The 17,032-nt window shown below is 43.5% G+C and overlaps 1 protein-coding gene across 1 annotated transcript in view; it reads left to right on the top strand.

Annotated features, from left to right (window-relative positions):
• Positions 1 to 10,943, top strand: part of AKAP12 (A-kinase anchoring protein 12) — a 32,268-nt gene extending 21,325 nt beyond the window's left edge. The window contains 4 exon segments of the mRNA XM_086625944.1: positions 2 to 3,295; positions 3,353 to 3,561; positions 4,348 to 6,312; positions 10,647 to 10,943. Coding sequence (XP_086482070.1) covers positions 2 to 3,295; positions 3,353 to 3,561; positions 4,348 to 6,312; positions 10,647 to 10,943 — 5,765 coding nt within the window.
• Positions 10,944 to 17,032: the final 6,089 nt, after the last annotated feature.

Raw genomic sequence — 17,032 nt, 5'->3', positions numbered from 1 at the left:
TGTAAAAAAGAAACACAAGGCTCTGAAGGAGCTGATGATCAAAAAGAAGTCATCTCAGAAGAAACAGAGACACCTGAAAGTGCACTCTCTGCAGAAGACAACACCAAAGACACACTGAAAACTGAAAAAACAGAAGATGAACCTCCTAAAACACCAGAAGCAAATGAGACTTGTTCTCAGTCAGCTGCCTTAGCCACTGATACTGCGTCACCATTAAGAAAATTTTTTACTCAGGGATGGACTGGATTTAGAAAAAAGAAGAGTTTTAGGAAGCCTAAAGAAGATGAACTACAGTCTCCTACGAAAGAAGAGGAGCAAGAAAAAGAGGGGACATTAACAACTGAAACCAGTGAAAAGGAGGAGAAATCTGAGTTTGAGAAGAAAGATGAAGAGAAGAATGTGACAACAGTAACTATTGAAGCACACGAGAAGGAGCAAGCTGAAGGTGAAAAGCAGGAGTCAAAAATGACTGTGGCAGCCATAGAAGTCGAAGTATGTGAGAAGGAAGAGGTAGTCAGGCATGATGAGCAAGGACAAAAAGAGGATGTAGCAGCAGCAGTTGTTAAAGAAAGCACAAAGAAGAAAAAGGCTGAAGACGATGATCAAGAAAGGAAACTGGTGGATGTCTCAGAAGATCTTGGTAAAAAGGAAGAAAAAACTGAAGAAGGAGAGAAAGAAAAGGAGGTGACAGAGGAACTACTGAAAACAAAATCCATGGTACCTGTTACCACTGACAGTGTAAATAAAGAATTGAAGACATCCTCAGAAGTCCTACCTGTGGGAGAAAAAGCAGAGTCACCTGAAGTCAAGTATGAAATAGAGGACAGAACTGAAATATCCTCTGAAGAGAAACTTGAAGCAGGATCTTTGACAGTTGAAATTTCTAGTGAACAACTTAAAAAATCTGAAGGAAGAGAAGGAAATAAACCTGCTCCACTGGAGAAAGAAACTGATGAAAAAACAGAGGAAGCAGAATTGAAAACTTCACCCACATCAGAAGACGGTACTGGAAAGTTAGACACACAAGGAGAAGGTCAAGATATAACCACAGAGAAGAAAGAAAGCAAAGAACATGAGACGAAACTGACTCTGGGTGCTCCTGGATCGAAGTCCTTTTCTACTTCTGAACATTCAATTGACACAGAGCATGATCAACAGCCAAACAAACCCACTGATGAAGGTCTACAGGAAAAAACTGGCATAGTTATGACTGATACTATCAAACAAGATGAAATAACCACAGAAACAATTTCTGAAGAGGCAGCTGGAAAGAGGCCTCCAGAAGGTATCACAAATGAAGCTGAATTGCTGTCTTCTCAAGAAAAAACTAAACTACAAGGCAGCCCTTTAAAGAAACTCTTTACAGGTACTGGATTAAAAAAACTATCTGGAAAGAAGCATAAAGGCAAAAGAGAAGAATCTAAGTTAGGGGAACAAGGTGAACCAATTCAGCACTTATCAGATTCCCCAGATAGCCCTGAGGAACAAAAAGGGGAGAGTTCTGCTTCTTCTCCTGAGGAGATGAATGAAATTCTTTCTTTAGAAAAATCTGTAGATGGAACGCAGGTCACTGAAAATGAAGATGCTGCAATTTCAGATGTGGAGCGAAAAAGAGAAAGTGTTACACCTTGGGCATCATTTAAAAAGATGGTGACACCCAAGAAACGCGTCAGAAGACCTTCTGAAAGTGACAAAGAAGAAGAAGTTGATAAGACAAAGAGTGCTGCAGTGTCTGCAACTGAAAATACTGTTGATGAAAATCAGGGAGAATTGAAAGAAAATGGGATGGACCAGAAACCAGAGAAAGCCACAGAAGAGCCCAAAAGAAAGGTTGACACCTCTGTGTCCTGGGAAGCTTTTATATGTGTAGGTTCTTCAAAGAAAAGAGCCAGGAAATCATCGTCATCTGATGAAGAAACGGAACATAAACTTGGTCAAGAAAGCCAAAAAGTAGAAGAATCTGGACAGAGCAAAGAAACAGCAACAGATGCAATTCTTACTAGTTCTCAAGAGAGTGATCAAGGGCAAGGGAATTCTTCCCCAGAACAAGCTGGAAGCCCATCTGAAGGTGAAGGTATTTCAACATGGGAATCGTTTAAAAGGCTAGTCACACCAAGAAGAAAATCCAAAACCAGAATGGAAGAGAGAACTGAAGACTCTGTTGTGGGATCTAGTCTGGAGCATTCAACATCAGATGGTGAGCCAGGAAAAGATGAATCGTGGGTTCCATTTAGAAAACTGATACCTGGGCGTAGGAAGAAAAAGTCAGATGGGAAGCCAGAACCAACTCATCTCAAACAAGCAAGAGAAGACATGGCAGAAACAACGGAAGAAGATTCAGATATTCCAGCTGTTGTTCCTTTATCTGAATATGAAGCAGCAGAGCAGGAGAAAATTGAAGCCCAACAAACAAAAGATGCTGAAGCAATGAGAGAACGAACCTCAGAGGAAGAGAAAGCAGAAAAATTAGAGGAGACCCTGAGAATCGAGCAAGCACGTGAAGGGCTGGTACATGCAGTTGCTGTTACCGTTGTGGAAGGGGAAAGGGTGGTAACCAGTATTGAAGAAAGGTCACCGTCTTGGATATCTGCTGCTCTGACAGAGTGCATTGAGCAGGCAAAAGAAGAGGAAGAGAAAGAAACTGAGAAAACATTTGAATCGGATGTTATTGTGGAAGAAGCAGTGGTAGCTGCTAAGACAGTGCCAGAGACAAGAAAGGATGTAAGCGATGACACCACAGCAAGTGAGCTCGAGCTAACGTCAGAAGCAGTGACAGCTCTGGAGGAGACAGCAGAAGCTTCCTGTGCTGAAGAAACAATGGAAATGTCCCTTGCTGAGGAGACAACTGAGATGGTTTCTGCTGTTTCGCAGTTGTTAGAAACCCCAGATACTACAGAGGAAGTTACACCTGTACAAGAAGTAGAGGCCACTGAACAAAATTTGAAAGAATTAGACAAACAGACCCAAAAAGTTCTTCATGAAGTGGCTGAAAGAGTGAAGTCAGCAGATGTAGCCCAGCTGGCTAGTGAAAGAACCACGACAGCAACTGTAATTACAACTGTGCAAGGAATTGAGTCAGAACTGAAAGATGATGCTAAAGATGGGAAAGTTGAGAGTCAGGAAACTGTTTTGCTTGAACAGTCATTGAAAAAAGAAGAACACAAGGAGGATGACCTCCAGGCCCTGGGAAGTGCAGGGAGCATTCAGGGCCAAACTGGAGTTGAAGAGAGTGTTCTACAGGAAGGTTCAGAGAGAAGTGAAATATCTGCTGCAACAAAAGAAAGCACAGATGGATGTGAAAATGTAAATGTATCGAGAGATGAAAGCCAGTGGCAGGCATGTGAAGAACCAGTTGTAGAAGACCATGAAGAAAAATCTGAAGTTCAGAGGACAGTAGAGGAACCTTCATCACAAGACGGAGACTTTCACGTTATCAAAGCTGTCACTCCCAAGGAGAAGCCGTTTGCAAAGCAGGAGGCTTCAGAACAAGAGAAACTGCCCGTAACAGATTTGACAGTAGATGAGACAAGAGAAGAATGTGTTCCAGAAGTGCTGACTGCAGTAAGTATTACATATAACATGAAGGTTCATCTGCCAAAGAAAAAAAAATCACCAAGTGTTAGATATTATACCTAATTTAGAGCCAGGTTGTGGCAACTGTGTTACTGTCAAGGACCTTCTCTGTGCAGCCTGAGGCAACCGAAGTTTGTTTCCAGTGAGACAAACGCACAGATATCCAGAAGCAGCAGCCACTGAGGCTTGTATGCAGAGTGAGATGGATGCAATTCCTGCAGAAATGGAATAGGAGATGATGTATGTGGATGAGAAGGTGCTGAAGCAATTGCTATTAGGGCTCCTGCACAGTGCAATGTGACTGAAGATACTATATGAAAACATGCAATACGTATGTGATCCATATGGTGCCATACGTAGCAGATGGTATCTTCAGTTGTAGGCAGAGGTACAATTGTAGCTGAGGTACTTCTGCGAAGCGGGGAAAAGAAATGAGGCCACTATCTCCAGCTTTAAATGTGCAGGAGTTATTGTGGCTGATGCATTCCTGCCTTCATCCCTACCTTCTCACCACTTTCCTGGCTTAGTTGGTGTTTCAAGAGCTGTCGATTGTTCCTGGCTTTAGGCTGCCCTTTGTTTACGGAGCTGTGTGTCCTGAGAGACTGAACATGAGCTGGGATCTTGGTGACCCACAAATCTCAGTGTCATCACCTCATGCTCTTCCCATAACCTTCCTCCTTCTGGTTGTTTCTTCTGGTGCTTTTTCACCCAGGATGTTCCTGGTCTCTCCCTGCTCATACCCTTTTTCACAGGTCTTTTGTAATTTTTCCACAGGTGCAGGACAAGACAGAGGATGAAACCTCTACCTTGGGGCTTAAGGCTGAAGAGCCCGTGCAGCTTAAAGGAGAGGACGAAACCCTCACCGTGGGACCAGAGTGCACAGAAGCAGCTGTTACTGTGGTCCCTGTTAAACCTGAAAGACAAGATGAAATTCCTGACTTAGACTTACAAGAGCAAGCTTGTACTGAAAGAGTTCCTAGCAGGTCACCTGCCCAGAGAGAGGAAAAAGATGGTGATGCTGTGCTCCTTGGAGTAAAAAGCACAGAAGTCACTGTTACTGAGGTTCCTCTGCAGAATGAGGTAAAACCCTCTGCCCTTCCTGCAGAAACAATTGGCTCAGAAGCAGCTGCAGGTGCCGAGCAGAGTGTGAGGGATGGGGCTGGCAGACAGATTACGGCAGAAGATTCTGTGCCCATCCTAGAGCCACAATGCAGAGAAGAAACAACTGAAACCCCCTCCCAGAGTGGTGACACGGAAGGTGGCGAAGTGGAAGATGCTGTGCTCAAAGCTGAAACGCGCTCAGAGGGTGATACCGCTGTCACTGAGGTTCCCACACAGATTGAAGCTGACAACATATCTAATTTAGCATCAACATGCCCAGGTATCATTGAAAATGGAAGCACTGTCCTCACTGACATAAGCCCTGAGAAATGTGAAACACTAAGCAGCTTAGCTGAAGAAGAGACTGTGGGAAAAGAACAAGAAATTGTAGAAACCTCCAGCTGTCAAGACTTTCAGAAAGAAGATAAAAATGAGCAATTGATAGAAAGAGCCAAAGAAGTATCTGAATCTGGAAAACAGGAAGCTGTGAGAGGTGATGAATGTTCAACTGTTGTCCAGCAAGAGGTTTTAACTGTGCAGGAGGAAGGCTCTGACTCAGCCTTCTTACAAGCTGAAAGCTTGGAGGCTCTGAAAGTGCCTGTGCCTGTAGCAGCTGCAGCAGTTGAAGAGCATGTCACGGCAGAAACTGTAACGCCCGCAGACACGGCAGCCAAAACTGTACAGCCCTTGGCAACCACACCCAAGCAACTGGCTGCTGAAGAGGTCCCAGTTGCTGATGAGGTCCCAGTTACTGCCGTTGACTATTCAGGCTATGGGACTGCAGAGCTTGGCAGCGCAGAAGCACCTGAGCCTCAAGTAACTCCTGCTTCCGTGAATGGAATATCAGAGGAGGAAGAAAGGCCCCACAGCACAGGGCAACCCAAACAAAATGGTATTCCCGTAGGTGACAGTCTGTCTCTCGCTCCCACGGAATTTGAGAAGGGTGTTGTTCGGTCTGTGACTATAGAGTCCCAGAGCACGGAAATTGTATTGAACGCCATCCAGACGGCTGTTCACAAACTTGCAGAAACAGAAGAGTCAGCTGCCTTTGAGTCAGAGCAGTGCACTAAGTCCATAGGGAAAAGCCCATCAGATACAAATACACCTGAACTTCCAGAAAGTACACAGGTGAATCATCAGCTTCCCGTAAAAGAGGAAGAGATACAGAGTAAAGAACAAGAGCTCCAGCAATCAGGAATGGTGAAAACTGCTACCTTAACAGAGTCTGCAGAAATTCATGCAACTGTAGAAAAACCAAAAGACATGCTGTTAACTTCTGAGATGCTGGAAGACGGACAAAGTCAGAATTCTTCAACAATTGTGACTAGCCCTGAAGACATTTCAAGGGAAAGTGTGAGACTTCAGAAATCAACGGTAGAACTAAGTACTTCAGAAGATTCAACCAAAGACCCCCTAGACATACACTCACCAAAATTAAGGGAAAAAGAGGTTGGACGGATTATGAAAATCCCAGACCAACCTACAGGTCAGAAAACATGCAGAGAAAGTGAGGAAGAACAGCAGCACCTGACAGTGGAAGATGGGAAAACACAGACATGGGAGGTTGATGGTTGCCAAGAAGGAACATCTTGTGATAGTCCACAAAGTCAGAACTTGGTGGCTCCTGAGGCTTTGAATGTAAGTAGCATTTTTAGCCAGCAATTTCTTTCTTTTTCCAAAATAGTTTCAGGGGTCTCTAAAACTGTTGTTTCTAATTTTTTTTTTTTTTTTTTGGCAACTGCTCCTTGATTTAACCAACAGGCCACAGATAGGTGTTGTGGCTTTTTTCCTGTTCTCACTTTACTACATCTCTCTCTGGCTGCTCAACACTTTATTTCTTTTCTGTACAGCTGCCCTCACTTTAATGGCCTCTGACTTGACCTGTAGTTTAGGGTGATGTTTCAGGGAGACAGAAAACATGGTTTCCAGTTTTCTTAGATACACGCTTATATGGCACGTGTTTAATGTATGGGATTTAATCTGCAAACACGCCTCTTAACAAAGCTGCTCTTAAAATCCTAAAGGATGTGAGTGTTGCCTTCTGTGGTAAACCTGGAGCACCTCATGTACCAAAGCTCTTGGCACTTCAGTGAGATCTCAATCAGAAATCGTAGGTACAGTCTCTCCCAAGGATATTTACTGCACTTGCTTAACTAAGTCATGAGACCTTTATCTCTGTCTTTGAGAACTGCTTAGGAAAATAAGATATTCTTGTGAGGGTAAGTTGTCATTAATAAAGCTTCTTTTTGTTGTTGTCTGTCTTTCAGATGTGCTAAGCATGCATGTGGCATTTGGAGAGATGCCAGTCCTAGAGAACAACTGACAATCCTGCAACTGAACCAGGAGCTTTATTCACTACCCCTTTATTCTTGGATGTTAACATCTGCTCTTCTGAAGACCTCACCTTTTTTTGTCATTTCTGTTAAAAAAAAACCAAGGCCTTTAATGTTGGCTGTATCCACATGTGTGTTCCATTCAAAGGTCTCTTGCCTCTGCCCAAAATACACCATTTAGACTGGAGATGGACAACTGAGTGAATGGACAGACCACTAGAATTTGTGCCACAGTTATAACCGTCCCCTCACTTAATGTGTGTCCTGTCTGTGCCATCTCCTTGAATCCCTTCACTCATCCCTGAATCCCCCTACCTTTTTTCTGCGGTCTCCCTTACCCCCCACATCTTCCACAGCTGCCTTGATTTGACCTACGAGCAGCCGTAGGTGCTGCTCCACTTGTGTGTGCGGGGGAAGAGGAGGGCTGGCTGATGAGAACGCATGAGACTTCTGGCCAAGTAGCAGATATGTCTTTATCAAACAGCAGGAACTGGATCACGCACAGATTCTTGAGTGAGATGCTCAAGGTTGCTGCCTTTCAGTCCCATTCAGGTATCTCTATCCGTCCTTCAGTTGTATTTGTGCAGGCCTGATTTAGTCAGAAATTACTTCCACAGTGTAGCTTGAAAGGAGGTTGAGAATACCCTTCTTCTGTTGTTCCAGACTTCAGGTCTCAGGACTGGACTGTAATGTGTTGAATATTTATATGTATGTCTTAAACCCAGTTCTGATTTTAACGTAGAGTTACGATACTTCTGTACTACTTAGGCGTACCCTTAAATGAATTTTGTAGAGTAGCCTGGAGAGGAAATTGATACCATTGGAGCAGAAATTGATAACACGTAGTTTCCTATTTATTGTTCCAGGTTTTTCCCCTTGTAAAATCTCTCAAAAACTTGGCTGTCTTGCTTTGAATATTTATATGTGTATCCTAAACCCAGTTCTGATTTTAATGTAGAACTACGATATTTCTAAAAAGGAGAGCCCTGACCTGTGTCACATCCACCAACCACTTCTACTTGCAGTGCTCCCTGGTTTCTTAGAACCCTCCAGACTCACCGTTTTCCCTGCTGTCTTGCTCATGTAGCAACCCCAGCAGTACCCCAACGCTTAAATCACACTTCCTCTCATTCCAGAGTCTGCTTGTTTCTGGTCACTGCTCCATCCAACCCCAAGCCTTTACCCACACCTACACCATCTAACATCCTTCCTGCATACAAGCTTCCTCCTTTCCTAACCCCTGCCTGAACCTGTTTCCTACCACAGCATTTCCTGAAATCCTCTCTGCTCCTTTTAATTCCATGTCATCACTGAAGGAGGAGTAGGAAAGAGGGCGAAAGCTTGGTGATGAATTCTGCATTGGAATGCAAAAAGCTGATGAGACCTTTGGAGTGCCAAGATCTTAAAAACCTTCATGTAAGGCGGATTGGACTGACAACAGCAGTAGAAGGAGCAGGGTCATTTAATGATGGAAAAAAGCCCAAAGACTTGAAAGTCTTGGGATGTCTGTCCCCAACAGGAGTTGGTCCTCTCTTGTTGTTTACGTTAAAATCAAACACGGGGTACAAGTCCCTACTTTCAGCTCTGATTTCTAAAGTGAAGGTAACAGATCGCATTTTGTGAAGGCGATACCCATCAAGTTGAACAATAGCTCACTAGCCTACCTGTATAGTAATTTATTTTAAAATCAACTTTTAGTGTACAAATGCTCTTGTTATGGCAGGTGCTTGCCTCTCCTCGAGGCTGCACGTCCAGCAAGCAATGTGACTGATTGCACTGGTGTGATTGCACCATCTGGTGCTGCCCTGTGTGGAAGCATCAAAAGATTTTTTTTTTTTTTCCTTACCTCAGAGCAAATTATATAAATATTTAAAGCCAAACAATGTGGTTTCAAACAATCCAGTCTATCTCTGTCCATCGTTAGCAGCAGCTTTCCCCCTTAGCTTTGGGCAATTCCAACAACCTCGGTTGGTTTCCACAGGTTTAATTTGGCTTGCGAGTTAACCATGCTCTTAACACCTCACAAGTGCAAACTTGGCTGAATTTGTACAAATTGTATACCTATGTACGGTAAGCCATATTGCAATAACTGCAGCAGGTAAAACGAAATAACAATAGCATGACCTGTGTAATCCTGATTCTTATGTTTGTAGCTCCAAAGCTGTTAATAATATGTAAAGTTAATTCTTGTCTGAACCTCATTTAAATAAAGCTAGCTTTACCACAATGTAAATTGTCTGTTGGTAGTAATTGGGCAGGCGAGTGCTTAAACTTGCCTGTTTTCTCCATTAATCCAGGGCCTAGGTAAGCAATGCAACAAACTTAACTGTAAAACAAATATAAAACCTTCTTCTTATAACTGACAGCTAAAAAAACACTGCACCCGAAACCACGCTAATGGTGCACGGGGCATGCCTCCACATAAAGATACTACTTTGTTCCAGCGTATGGCTTTGGCCTCTGAAACGACTGTGACTTCTGGCTTGTGCTTAAAAGCTTGAAGCTTTCTCTAATCCAATGTACTGGGTTACCAAATTGTTTTTGTGTTTTTAAGGTAGATTTTCATTGATTAAATAAAATACAACTACAGATTTGTTCTAACTTGTGTATGTGGTGTTTTTTTTCAGCTTTCTTAGTGTAAATTATTTTCTGATGGTTGCTTCGTCTTCAGAGTTAGATTTGCTCCCAACAATTCATTTGTTGACTGATGTTCAACTTTTGATGTGAATTAAAGGCACTAATTATAGAATTAAACTGCGATTTGGTTTTAAGTTTCTATAAAACATGCATACTTCAGAAGTAATAAGGTACTTCAGAAGAATGTGAAGAAAATAACGTCATTAAATTCACAATAGGTAAAAGTATTCAGTGAGCCAAAATGAAAAATTAGTAAATCATATACTTTGCTGGTGTTACCAAAGTATAAAAAACCCCAACAAAGCAACAACATGAACATCTATAAAAAAATTGTCATAGAGTAGTAGATTAAGGACCTTAGACCTGTAACTGACACCTTCTAGCACACTCCTCATGGCACTGAGCATCTGGAGGTGCTTATGATTTATGTTTATGGACCTTGGACTTCAGACATGAAGTTTTTCCAGCTGTCCATGTTCTATGGCTAAGGATGTTCAGCTGCATTTGTATCTCAAAAGATTTAACACCTGAACTCATTTTGTAAAGCTACATGTTTACCATCCAATTTCAGCTAAGATGCTAAATCTGGTATCTGCAAACACCTGCACTAGTCACAGCAAATTCAGGGATGTCGAAGCACAGCAGGATGCCTGTCCCTCTTCGTGCTTCCATATTGCGTCAGGGGGCTCGTACTGCAGGTGACTGATCTCAGTGCTAACTCTGGCATCTCGAGGTATAGATGAAACCAGCGTCTCCCACCAGACTTTGTGCTGGGTTCCCACCAGACACCTTTTGCAAGGTTTATGCATTTGTGCTATCCTATTACCAGTTAACATGAAGTCCCTAAACAGGCATCGAAGTAAGGATTGGAGACCAAGCCTCTTGCATCCCAGAGAGGTTTGTGTGCTGTTTTCTCTTTTGTAATGCTGTTTTATTGGCAATAGCTCAAGTATCCTGCCTATTAGCTCAAGCTATGGAAGCAGATCTGGCTTTCCCATTCAGATCCAGAGCATATGGGCAGCAGCTGTGCTCGTTGAGAAACCTGCACAGCTTGGATACAGCAAGTGCCTGGGGATGGGCAGGGCGCTTGCCAAAAGCACAGAGGATTCCCGAGATGGTCGTGTCTGGATGCCGAATGCTGGATGTTTGTCATTCACGCTGCCACATGGGAGGGGAGCAGGCCTGAGGAGGCTGATGGCCCTGCAAGGAAGGATGTGGTTTGGAATGAGGAGCAATGCGGAGCAGAAGGCCAGTGAGATTTGGAGTCCTGATTTTGGGGAGATGGACGAGATGTGGTAAAAGAGGGTGACTCCTAGCTCTGTGAACATTTTAAGATGCTGCTAATGATGGAAGTTTAGCCACCACAATACTAATACCTAATTTAGGGATGATGTAATTTCTAGTTGGATGCTAAATTGAGTCTTTACAAAAGTAAGAACAAAAGATAAGGGTGTAGTAAAGGCCTGTGTCTGTTCTGCTCCATCATTCAACATCGAAAAAACAGTATCAACTCTTTAAAATAGGAAGAACAGTTTTAAGAAGTGTCTCCTATTCCTCCTTGAAAATGACATCTGTTTCCAGAACTTGAAAAACCCACATCTCTCAGTCCTTAGTACAAGGACTCGTGACTGATGACATGATGAAATGAGGGAAGCAGAAGTCCAACATGCTATCGGAGCTGCTTCCTGGAGATGGTCTCTGTGTAAAGTCCTGTGGCAGCTTGACCTTGTCCTCATAACCTACCCTACAGGTATGTCCCTGTCCCTTCTACATAGGCACTGGACTAGAAAGACTAACCAGCAAGGTGCCTTTTCCTCCAGGCAGCTAGACAAGAGGAAATCGTAAAAAATTGCGAGAAATTTACAAGCCAGCTGCTGCCCTGGAAGGCAGACATCCCAAGAATCCTTTGGGAAGCAACTCGACAGCAATCCCTGCCTCCTCCCCAGTGGAACTGTCCCCTTGTCGTGGTCTTCTGTGGCCCCTCGTCCCTGCAGTGCTGTGGCCTCCTCTCCTCTGCTTGAGCTACCTGTCCCTGCTTAGTAAGCACATTTCTCGTGAACTTTTAAACTCACTTAGAGGAGATTTTCAGCAGACAGTCCCAGAGTCAGCGTGACATAGTCAGCGGTGCCTGTCGTTTCCCACGGAAATGGCTGTATGAAGCAGAAAACCTGGTGCGCAACTGCCTGTAGGAACACTTCTTCCTTTCACCTTTCCAGTGGCAGCCATGAGGCTCATAAACTGAAAGACCGAGAGGTGATGCTCAGCTGGTATTTGAGAGGAGCTGCCTGGGCAGTGCGTGCCCAGAGCTTCAGGGCGCCCAGACCCGCGGCCATCCAGCGTCCCGGGCTGCCTCCCCACCCGTGCTAGGAACTAGTGTGAGTTTCACATGCTCAGGCATCCGGCCAAGACTCTCTGGCAAGACAGCAAGGTAGGAAGGCAAAGGTGGGAGGAGGCTGACCTTGGAATTCAACTTCTACTTGCTTTTGTAGTTGAAGAGGTAGCTGAAAAAAGTAAAGTTTTCAAGGCTGGGTCGCTAAAGCAAAGGAGGCCAGAGGGTTACTTACAGCTCTGAGAAAAGGCTATGTTTGGGGAAGATAGGGCAAGGGGGAAACGTTGGCCAAACTGTTTGAGATGCTGATGGGAAAGGTAGCCTTCCCACAGTCTCTGCCTGCAATGTGCGTGGTTATTCAGAGGAAACTTTTCTTAGCACAAATATATATATATTTTTTTTTTTAATCTCCTAGATGGTGTTTTCACTATCATTTCATGAGAGCAATTAAGAATTACAAAGACAAATATGACCTGCCCGTTATTCTGGAGGTGACACGAACTCTTCTAAACTAGAATATTTGCAGAACAATCTTGAAAATAGCATTATTCTCTTTGGCGTAAGTCTCCCTGCTGGGGAAAAGCTTTTATTGGATTTTTGAATAATCTGTCTTTATCTTGCAATTGGATTCAGGCTTATACATCCTCTCTCCTCCCCATGCTAGAGCCAGTTAATGCCTCACAGATGCAGGGGAGAAACCTGCATCAGTAAGAATGGCGAGGCAAAGGCTGGGCATATTGCTTACACTTCTTCATACAAAAGTACATTTAACTTTAAAAGAGGCCAGGCAAAACCTTTAAGTCAGTATTGATATCAATTGGTAGAAGCAGGCTCATATTCGCTATAGCAGCATAGTGACTCTGTGAAATTACCATTTTGCTTTCTTTTACCCATAACTGGTAGCTGCTTATGGAAAGAACAGATACTTCTTTCTGTAATCATTTCTTGATGTGTCTCAATGCTCTGGACATTCCTGTTATTTTTTTTTTTTTTCCCCAATAAAAGAGACATGACATTTTGGTTTTGCTTTCCTGTTAAGAGCTTGGGTCACTGAGAAACATCAAACCTTACAATCTAAGCAGTAGAACATGATTTTGCTTAAAACTTCAAAATTTCCTATTTTTTGTTGTGGCGAATATACAGGAGCACAGTGATGACGTGCTACAGCAAACCAACCTGTTACACTTCTATATCATACTGTAGCAACAAGGAACCTTAGCACATCACTGAAAAATAATGTAATGCCACCTGAATTTTGAGTTGCAAACTATGATGTAAGGTGTTAATTAATTGTCCCCATTGAGTGGCAAGGTATAACAAGCAGGAAAGTGACAGTGAGTGGTACTGATGACATGCAGGGAAGCAGAAGAGCACAGCTGGAGGACTGCAGGAGCAGAGACAAACATGCATCAAGTGATGAAAGATTGCTGTTACCAGAAACAAAATATTTTATTATGACAAAGTTGGCACTAGAAGAAAATCAGAGAGGCTCCACAATGTGTTGCAACACCAGAAGAAGATTGAAATGAGTTGAAGAAAGTGAGTGCTTTTATTGAACTTTAATTTAGGACCTGTTTGCAGCTCCGTGAGAAGGTAAAACAGCTCCTCCAGAGTGACGGGGGAAGGAAGATGGCATGCAAAGAGTGAGAGCTTCCTGGGGACTGCGGATCCCACTTTGCACAGACAAGTAGGAAATGGAAGGGGAAAGGTGGGATCTTGTTTCTTTATTCTCTACTTTTTGTCCTGTAGCCAGGAAATACACTGTACTGACTATGGAGCTTATGTTTTATGTACTGAACTTCTATAGTCTCTGTCCTCAAGCCAACTGCATTTTAACCCCATATGCTTTTCCAGAACTTGAGCCTGCTGTGACTGTGGACTGCTCTTCCAGGCAGAAATGTTCTGAACCACTCACTGCTATGTACAAACCATCATTAAAAAAAACCAGCATACCCACCTCCCCAAAACCCCACACAAAACAAAACAAAACAAAACAATAAAAACAAACAACAAAAACCCAAAAATGAAATTAGTTCCCTCTGTACATACTGGAGAGAAAACTAGCTCTATAACAAAGTCTGCCGATAAATACTTAACTGAAGCAGATAAAGGCTGTATGGACACGGTGGCAGCTCTGTGATAAAGTCTTTTTTTAAAGAATATGTTCATACATTCATATGAACATTTGAAGTAAGAATATCTTCACTTTAAAGATAAGTTCATATTGTTAAAGTAACACTTAGCAATGAACCAAAGATGCTGTGAAGCTAGTGCTTTTCCTTTCTGCAGGAGGAAAGGGAGTTTTTAAAGAGTTTTTAAAATTTAAAGAGTTTTTAAAATTTGCTAAAACCAAGAAATATGAAGACATCTGAACAACTAGCTATTATCTATGAAGTGTAAAGTTCAGTGGAGATCGTTTTTTCCTCTCATTACATATTTTCTTAAGTAATAGAAAGGGAGATATCAAAACCATCTAACTGGCTCCTACTCTAGATACAGGACACAGACCAAAGTTTAGAAGGTTATGTTTGAATTTTAAATGAGCTAGACTGAAATATTGATTCTTCAGCTCAGAAGAGCTTAAAATAGACTGTCGAATGAGCAGTGCTGAGTTTAGCCGGTTTTAATGTGCCAGTAAAAAATCTACACTTCTTACCGATTCTGTTGTGAATTCAAAATGTAACCAAACCATGGAAACAGAGTGTCCCTAAAGGGAGAAGGTACTCTGTTTTCAGAGAAGAGAAAATGAAATAGAGGGAGTAGAGGTGCTGATGTTTGGAGAATTAACATTTCTCACACCACTTGGAGGCATCGCTCTGGGCTGGAGGAGCAGCTGGGTGTTTGTGTACTCTGTGAGTGTGTGTGTGCGCACACATGTGCATACACATGGGGCAACACGAAATAACCTCCTGAGGCTCGTTTCCCATTCCTGTCCTGTTGTCCTCACTCAGGCTCAGGGGGACCTGTCACGCCTGAGCGTCTCAGGGACTGCTCACTGTCCTAGTTTTGACTGAGACAGAGTTATTTTTTCTTTTTAGCAGCTACAAGAGCTCTGTGTTCTGGATTTAGTCTGGGATTTGTTATGAGAACAGTGATGATAGTGCACTGATGTTTATGGTTGGTACTGAGACAGCAAGGACTTTACAGCTCGCCGTGCTTTTGCCAGCGTGCAAGAGCACAACAGGCTGGGGAGGAGCATATCAAGGACAACTCCCCTTATGATTTGAATTTAGACCTAGGATTGAGGGCCAATGGAGTATTCCATATCAGGCAACGTCATGCCAGTATCTAGAGGAGGGTTGACTGGGAAGAAGCTTTCATTATCTTCTGAGGGCTATCTCGGACTCTCTGTCTCTCGGGGGTTCTACCTCTCTCTTGTTCTCTTTTTGGGCCTCTTGCTCATCCAGGATTGCAGTGTCGGGACTTAGCTGTTTTGGGTCCACTTGCTGGGATGGGACAGGCATTGGTCACTGAGTGGTGTGCAATTATACTGTGCATCACTTGTTTGTATAATTACCATTACATATATTCATTTATTATTATTATTTTAATATAATTATTATTATTAATTTTATATTATTATTAAATTGTTCTTATCTCAACCCATGAGTCTCCTCCTCTTTTCCCCTTTAATTGTCTTTCCCCAATCCCCAGGGATGGAGGGAGGGTGAGTGAGCAGCTGTGCGGCCTTTAGTTGCAGTCTGGGTGAAACCACTACATTCATTGAGGATGCTGTTCTTTGCTGCTCTCCAACATCTTCTTCTGCCTCCAATGCCTCTTCCTGCAGGAACTGGATGCCCAGACCCAGATACAGGCTTTCCTTTCTCCATAGAGGCAAAAATTTCAAGAACAGTGATGAATTCTGGACTTTAGAAACTGTCTGTCTCTGTCTCTTACCCTTCAGAACATCTATTCCCATCTATCTATCTATCTATCTATCTATCTATCTATCTATCTATCTATCTATCTATCTATCTTTACCTCAAAGTGCCTGGAGTGGGAAAGACAGATACTTGCCCAAGGCCCATAGCACTGAGTATCCTCACCAAGATGCTGAGGACAAGGGCAGGTCAGTGGCAGTGAAAGTGTCATCTCCTGCCTTCTGAATGGTTCAGTGGCACCAAGGCACCAGACTGGTCCTGGCCAGCCCTTCATGGCAGATGTGATAGTACAAGGAAATTTTTTTCTCATCAGTGAAGATGCAAAAAGGTCCTCCCTTGTGTACCTACCACTGCAAGCGTCAGGGCTTCTTGCTTCTGAGTGCTCTGCAGCCCGCTGTGCAAAGGGCTCCGCTCTCCGGGGCAAGCCTGCTGCAAGACAGGGCTGCGAGAGTCCCTTCTGCACCCTTTGACTTCCCAGTGCAGCCCCTCGCTGGAGGAATACTGCTGTTTGGGGTGGGCACTGCCTGCCCCTGTGAAGGGAGGGCTGCCGGACAGCCAGCCAGGGCGCCCGGGTGGTTGCACTGGTGCGACTGCACCATCTAGTGCTGCCTTCTGCAACTCACCGCCTGCCTGTCAGCCAAAAGGAGCCTCAACTGGTTTCTCACAAGTCGACATGGATTGCACCTCCAAGGCACGTAGAACCATACTTCCTGGTTCACAACACCCCAAAAGCATGAGAAATTGCTGTGGCAAAGGCAGCAGCTGCTTCTAGCTGCTCTCTTCCCTGTTAGGCGAGCTTTCATCCAGCCTGGAGAGCCGTTAGAGAGGAAAAAGCACGACAGCACAAGCTTGCATCCCTGATGAACATGCACAAAATGCACATGTGAAATACTAAGCTGCTTCAGTTTGTTACCCAACAATAAAGGGGTTAAAGTTTTTTGTGTAAAAGTTTCATGAAGGGTTTAGTTGGCAGTAGGTGATTTACACACACCTAAAGAAACTAACGAGAAGACCATCCTTGAAGCTGTCAGGAGTGATTAAAAAGGAGACTCTTTATCAAGAACTGTCTGCCCTTGGAGGGAACATCCCAGAAACTGCATAAACTTTGTTATCATGTTTTTCTGAACTGTGAACATGCAGTGACTTGGGGAAAAGGAAATTCCGGCAGGGGGAGATCA

This window comes from Tauraco erythrolophus, chromosome 2, assembly GCF_009769465.1.
Source record: "Tauraco erythrolophus isolate bTauEry1 chromosome 2, bTauEry1.pri, whole genome shotgun sequence".
In the NCBI taxonomy this organism is placed as follows: domain Eukaryota; kingdom Metazoa; phylum Chordata; class Aves; order Musophagiformes; family Musophagidae; genus Tauraco; species Tauraco erythrolophus.
This window is presented reverse-complemented; position numbering and strand designations above follow the sequence as displayed.